Source organism: Erythrolamprus reginae, chromosome 6, assembly GCF_031021105.1.
Source record: "Erythrolamprus reginae isolate rEryReg1 chromosome 6, rEryReg1.hap1, whole genome shotgun sequence".
In the NCBI taxonomy this organism is placed as follows: Eukaryota; Metazoa; Chordata; class Lepidosauria; order Squamata; family Dipsadidae; genus Erythrolamprus; species Erythrolamprus reginae.
The window spans coordinates 97,739,951-97,746,770 of record NC_091955.1 but is presented as its reverse complement, the minus strand read 5'-3'; the positions used below and the strand labels follow the sequence as shown (position 1 = coordinate 97,746,770).

The following is a 6,820-nucleotide window of genomic DNA, read 5'->3' as shown; positions in this document are numbered from 1 at the left end:
TCAGAAAAATAAACATCTTTATTGCACAACAAAAGAGTGGCAGAGAACCAGAAGGCTGGGTGGAGGGGATAAAGGGAACTCCCAGACTACGGGGAGGGGACCCCCGTTAAGTGCCAATCGAGGTCCGAAAACCAGACCCCAGGCCAGAGCAGGAGAGGCCAGAAATCGAACCCTCTAACCCATAATCCACACCCCTTTCCCTTCAAGATGAGAATTTCTGGACCATCTTCCATTAAATGACCCCCGGAGGGTCCTGAGACTGGATGGTCAGGGCCCGTCCGGCCCCCCAGCTGCATACCCCAGACCCTTCCTCCTTTCTTGGCTCTCCAGAACAGGACAGGGTTACCCCACACACACACACAACCTTCCTTTAGAGAAGGGGTCCTCAACCCGCCCCCAGGCTGCAGCCCACTACTGGGTCTTCAACCCTCGGAACCAGGCAACGGATAGTGACAGGTGAGCGCCCGCACGCAGGAACACGTACCCCACTTGTGCCAGAAGCAAGCAAGGGCACATGACGCTCCGTCGGTGCAAGAAGCGAGCGATTATGGGCGCAGGGCTTGGCCACCGTTTGCTCCAATGCGTGCGCTTGCCTGCCACTTGCACAGCTCCTTTCCCCTCGGTGGCTCCCCAAATCCAGAAAGATTGGGGGACTCTGCCTTGGGGGCAATATTTCCAGACCCTTCGGGGGGGAGGGGGGGGCTAAAAGGGCAGCCCTGAAAATGTGCGGAAAGAGAGAACGGGTGTTTAATCGTTAGAAGTGAGTTCAAGTCTAGCTGGTCCCTGTGCCAAAAGAGCAGAATTCTGGTTTTCTCCTGCAGGAGGAATCTCCAGCGTAGAGGGTTATGATTGGTGCCACCAAAAGGATGGGAGGCGGGGATCTCTGTGGCTCCGCCCTTTCTCCCAACCCCAAATCAACAGCCATGCCAACCCCAATTTTGCCATTGGCATCCCAGGCTGGGAAAGCCCTGGCACAAACCCTGTGTGGCTAAGGAAGGCCGTCGCCTGCTTTAACTAAGCCAGGATTGCGCTCGATCCCCGGCAGCCTCAACCAGGCCGCGGAGGGAGCCGGGAGTCCGTTCCGCCCGCGCCCAGATTAGCAGCGTCTCTCGGGTGTCTGCAGTCCGTGGCTCAGCCGGGTTCTTCTCACAGGCGTCCCACGGCGTGGAGGAGAAGCAAGACGTGGATGCCAAAGAGGTAGAGGGTGGCCAGCAGGGAGAAGAGCCTCCGGGGGCAGAAGAGGGAACGCAGGGCACGCTGCAGACCCCTGGCCCCTCGAGCCTGTGTGGGTGGGGGAGAGAACCGGGAGGGGGAGAAATGAGAGAAGGCAGGTGTTTCAAACCCAGAGCCCCAGTCCAGCAGCCCCCAAGAGAGGCGGGAAGGGGGAAAGGACTTTCCGCTCGGTGTGTGGAGTGAAAGGGAAAAGAAAGTTAATGATGAGCCCTTGTTTTCTGGGATTCCCTGAGCTGGGGAGGGAGGGAAAGGAGGAAGGAAAGGAGGGAGGGAGGGAGGGAGGAGGGAAGGAAGGAAGGAAGGAAGGAAAGGAGGAAGGAAGGAAGGGAGGAAGGAAGGAAAGAAGGAAGGCAGGGAGGAGAGAAGGAAGGAAGGAAGGAAGGAAAGAAGGGAGGGAGGGAGGAAGGGAGGGAGGAAGGAAAGAAGGAAGGGAGGGAGGAGAGAAGGAAGGAAGGAAGGAAAAGAGGAAGGAAAGAAGGAAAGAAGGGAGGGAGGGAGGAGAGAATGAATGAATAAATGAAGGAAGCAGAGAATGAAAGAAAGGAGGAAGAGAGGGAGGAAGGAAGGAAGGAAGGAAGGTAGGGGAGGAAAGGAAAGGGGAGGGAAAACTGAAAAGAGCTGCCTCCTCCATAAGAATGACAGGGACCCTCAAGAGGGGGGCTGAGGGGTCCCGGTGGTCCCCTTACCTTGCTGAAGGAGCTCTCCGGAGAGCCCAGCAGCTGGACGTGTTCAGCGCTGGGAGGCATGGGAATGGTGGTTTCCAGAGATTCTGCATATTCCTCGGACTCAAACCTGGATAGTGAGAGGCCTGGATCTCAGGGCCCTGTCCTTGCAGACCCGCCATGGCCCCTGGCCTCCCCCCTTGAATTCCTCTCTACAGGACCCCTTCTCCCTTGAGCCTGGGCAGTGAGCAGCTGCAGCCCGACCTTCCCTGACCCCTAAGGGGGACCCAGGCGATGTCTCCGAAGCCCTCCAGTGAACCAGGAACCTGCCTCCCCCTGTCCAGGTTCCCCTCAATCGAAAGTTCACATCCCTTGCCCCCCACCCACAAACTTCTCACGTTGCCCACTAAGATTGTGCCAGCGTGGCTTCTCCTTCCTCTGCTTCCGCCCAGGTGGGTGGGCATAGGATGGCCTTGAACCCCTCAAAGGAAGAAGGCTTGGTGGCTGCACCTGCTCCCTCGTGGAAATCCCCCCTCCCCCCTTCTACAGATTCATCACCAACTTCTGCCCCAGCTTGACAACACAGGGGGGGGGGGAGCCCCTCAGACAGCTTCCCTGGAACAGCCAGGAGGAGGAAAGGTGGGAGGGAGGGGCCCAGTCCCCGCCCAGCACCTGCGCATCTGCTCCTGGGCTGCAGCACAAGCCTCCTCGGCGGCCAGGCGCCTCTCCTGTTCCTCGTGCAGCAACTGCTGGAGCTGGCTCAGGCCCTGCCTGGCCACATTCTGCTGGTGCTTGGACTCCAAGAGCCTGCGAACGGAAGGAGAGGCCCCCGTGAGAGAGACCCCAGGACGGACCCTGACCCATCAAAGAGAGAGACAGACTGAGGCCGGACATCCCTGGGATCTGTTAGTAGATAACTAGTTGGTTTTTTGACAATATAGAAAATAAACCAACAATGTATGCTTACATGTATTGGAATACTATTGCTTTAAGAGCTAGTGCTACTGATTGCCACAAGAGGGCGCCAGAAGCGTGGTTCTCTCTCTCTCTCTCTTGGCTATTCTCTGCCATTTCCATTTTGTCTTTTGTGTGGTAGTAAGATCTGTGTGTTCAAATGATGGTTTATATATTTGTAAGCTGAACAAGTAAGACTTATAGTTTTGTATATGTATTGACTGATATAACTGTATATGACTAGGATTGTCCTTCACTAAAATATTTGCCAAAGTAAATGTTTTATACGCTTAATATATCTGAACTGTATTACTGAACCATTATTCTGCGGAGAGGGGCGGCATACAAATCCAATAAATAATAATAATAATATTCATATCTCTGCACTATCAGCTGCATATCTGCTACACCCACACTGCATCTCCACGTTTCCTCTGTGTAGGTGTATTTTTGACCACTAAGGGATCACTCTGCTCACTCTTTAACAAGAACTACCAGCTACGTTGGAAGGAGGAGTCCAGCAGGGAAGTAGCCTTGAATCCATGAGTAGCTGCAAGAGGCATCAGTTCTACCCCTAACATCCTATCGCCCATGAAGCTTGATCTGGTGGTTTCCAGGGGAAGGCAAGAAATCCAGGGAGAGGCTTCTAAATACAGGCAGTCCTTGACTTACGACCACAATGGGGCCCAATGTTTCTGTTGTTAAGTGAGGCACGTGTTAAGTGAATTCTGCCCCATTCTTACGACCTTCCTCGCCACATTTGTTAAACGAATCACACTTTGTTGGCTAATTTAGTCACAGGGTTCTTTGGCTGGATCCGGCTTCCCTTGTTGACTTTGCCGGTCAGGAGGTCACAAAAGGGGGTTGCTCGTCATAAATACGTCACTTGCCAAACCTCTGAAATTTTGATCGCAGGGGCCTTGAGGCTGTTACTAGAGTGGGATGAAAAACGGCCGCAAATCCCTTTTTTCAGTGTGGATGTCACTTTTGGACCATCACTAAAAGAACCGTTGTAAGTCGAGGACTGCCTGGATAAGCTGAGGCCAATAAAGCTGCTTGCTTCAGCTATTAGTGCGTGACCCTGATTCCTTGCCCCCAATACGCTGGGGTCACGCCTGGGGGGCCTGTAGCAGAGACTTGGTGGAAAATTGGGGCGTTATTTCGCTCGGCCACCATACTCACTGCGCCTGAAGTTCCTGCAGCTCACGTGCGTTAGTCTCGTCTTTTTCCTGGGGGGCTCCGGGGGCAGCATTGGTCAGGTGGTGTTCCTAGGGTAGAAACCTGGGGTGAAGATGGAGCTCCCCACCCATTTTCTCCCTCGGCCTTGGCCGTCCAATGGGATCGAGCATAAAACCAACCGACGGAGGCCCCAACTTGGGAGGAGGAGCCTCTTCTTGATGCTAGGGTATGCAGAGTTGTCAGAAGGCACGAGTGGCTAAGCAGGAGGAAGTCTCTGCATGAATAGATCTGTAGAACAATTGGCCACGCCCTTCAGCTATTTAAGGGTGAGCCACATGATGCTTCAGTGCAGTCAACGTTTGTTACATTCCAGGTGCCTGCTTGGACCTCGTTCTTGGACTATAATTATTCTAATGATGAATTACAAACTACGAAATTGGGCTCATTATCTCCGCGCTTCCTACCAACTCAGGGTGAGTCAGTTAGCGAGAACCGTGTGATCAAAGGGAAATATCTGTGAGTTTGATAGCGGTTTTCGGACTCTAACTAGCAGCGGGCATCAAACAGGCTTATTTCTTGCTTGGTGGCTGGATTTAAAATTCCAAGCCCCCTTGCTCCTAAAATATTAGAATTACATGGTTAAATCTTGGAAAAATCCATGTGTCTGTGGGCCTATTGCGCGGGGGACTCGTCACTGGGATAGAATAGAGGTCTGGACCCTTGAAGCTGCCTCCCCACTCTGCCCCTCCTGACCCGGGTGGAACACTGTTGGGCCGTGAGGTGGGGGACCCCACACCCCCTTCCATGGCCTTACCACAGTCTTCGCGGGACCCTGCCATTCCTGCAGCTGCTTTTCGAGAGCCGCGCAACGGGACAGAGCCTCCTTGTGCTGCTGGTGGCTCTCGCGGAGGCTGCGGCTGCTGCCCCGGAGTTGGAGGGTGAGTCCGTTCTTCTCTTCGAAGACCTGCGAGAGCTGGAGAGATGAGGCAGAGGATGAGGCTGGGGGAAGTGAGGGGAGGGGTCATTTCTAGAGGTTGGGCTGGAAATAGCCAGCTTCCCAGGGAGGACAGAGTCTTCTCCCCATAGTTAACCCCCTGGAAAAGATCTCCCTGCCCCAGAGAAGGACGCCCCAGATCTCTGCCCCCACCTTGCTGTTCAGCTGCTGGATACGTAGCTCCTTCTGATGAAGGTGCTTCAAGCTGTTCCCAAGCTGGACCTGGAGGTCTTCCATGGATGCCATCTGGCCAGATGTGTCTCTGCTGGAGCTGGAAGACCCCTGTGGGAAGGGGAAAGTCAGCTGCTGCCCCCACATTATTCCCAATGAGATCCTCCCACCATCCAGTTTGGCCTTGGGACGCCTCACAGGTGGCTCCCAATCTTTCTCAGGATGCACAGAATGATGGGAGTTGTGGTCCAGAGGCCCAAGATGAGACAAATGCTAAGAGCACCTATGAAAATTGTGCACTTGGTGGGTGGGAGGGTTTTTCTGAGGAAGAGCCGCAAGAGTGGCCTAAAGACATTGGCTGGTTTGAGCTTTATGTGAACAGGTCAGCCCAGCCTCTGTGGTGGGATGTCCATCAAAATAAGGCTAAAAAAGAAAGAAACGTATGATGACGTGTGTATCTGTCATCACGTTTTTATGATGATGATAGATACACACATCATCATATGTCAGTGGTTCTCAACTTGGGGGTCGGGATCCCTTTGGGGGTAGAACGACCGTTTCACAGGGGTCGCCTAGGGCAAGGAAAGGAAAAGGAGGAAGGAAGGAAAGAAAGGAGAGGGGGAAGGAGGGAGTGGAAGGAGGGAGGGAGGGAGGGAGGAAGGAAGAAAAAGAGAGAATGAAGGGAAAGGGTGAGGGAGAAAGGGAGGAAAGGAGGAAGGAAGAAAAGGAGGGAGGGATGAAGGAAGGAAGGAAGGAAGAAAAAGAGAGAAAGGAGGGAAAGGGGGAGGGAGGGAGAAAGGGAGGAAAAGAAAGGAGGGAGGGATGAAGGAAGGAAGAAAAAGAGAAAGGGAAAGGGGGAGGGAGGGAGGGAGGAAAGGAGGAAGGGAAGGAAAGGAAAGGAGGGAGGGATGAAGGAAGGAAGAAAAAGAGCAAAAGACGGGAAAGGGGGAGGGAGGGAGAGAGGGAGGAAAGGAGGCAGGAAGAAAATAAAAATAAAAACAAAAACAAAAGCAAAAACAAAATAATTTTTTTTTTAATGGAAATACGGGCCTGGGTGAGTGACCCTTCCAACCAGCCTCACTCACCTCCCCCAGGGGGGGCTTCTCCTGCGCCTGGGCGTTGCTGGGTGGGCTCTGCCGCCTCCCCTGCTCCTTCTCTTCCCTGGGGAAAAAGAAAAGGAGGAAAGTCAATGGGGAATTGATTCACTTTAACGACCCCAATGATTTCTTTAGCGACCGTGGCAAAACCCCTCCCCGATTAGACCCCCACCTGAGCCTCTGGAGCTGCCCCTCCATGGAGCTCCTCTCCTGCTCCAGCTTCTCCCGGAAGAGCTCCTGCTGCCGCTCCATCTCCCGCTCCTTCTGCCGCAGCTGGGCCTTCAAGTGGGCGACCTCGGACGTCTCCACCCCCGCCTGGAGAGACTGCTGCTGCTGCTGCTGCTGGAGGTTCTTCAGCTCCACCACCTGGAGCAGGGAGCAGGGGAGAAGCGGCTGGTCAGAGACTCCCAGAGGGACCGGCCGGTTCTCCCAAGCAGGACACAAAGGATCCCCCGCAAAAGACTCCCACAGAATCAACGGGAGAGAATATGGGCACCAGCTGGGGATTGGACCCGTGCGAGGGTTCCACT

At 54.2% G+C, this 6,820-nt stretch overlaps 1 protein-coding gene across 1 annotated transcript in view; it reads right to left on the bottom strand.

Moving 5' to 3' along the window:
• The window catches only part of GOLGB1 (golgin B1), a 30,786-nt gene continuing 23,966 nt past the window's right edge, over positions 1–6,820 (bottom strand). The window contains exons 12-19 of the mRNA XM_070754990.1: positions 6,463–6,656; positions 6,279–6,354; positions 5,176–5,304; positions 4,843–5,001; positions 4,032–4,117; positions 2,568–2,702; positions 1,920–2,025; positions 1–1,281 (exon numbers count right to left, since the gene is read on the bottom strand). Coding sequence (XP_070611091.1) covers positions 1,147–1,281; positions 1,920–2,025; positions 2,568–2,702; positions 4,032–4,117; positions 4,843–5,001; positions 5,176–5,304; positions 6,279–6,354; positions 6,463–6,656 — 1,020 coding nt within the window. The 3' untranslated portion in view covers positions 1–1,146. The remainder of the gene's footprint in view (positions 1,282–1,919; positions 2,026–2,567; positions 2,703–4,031; positions 4,118–4,842; positions 5,002–5,175; positions 5,305–6,278; positions 6,355–6,462; positions 6,657–6,820) is intronic.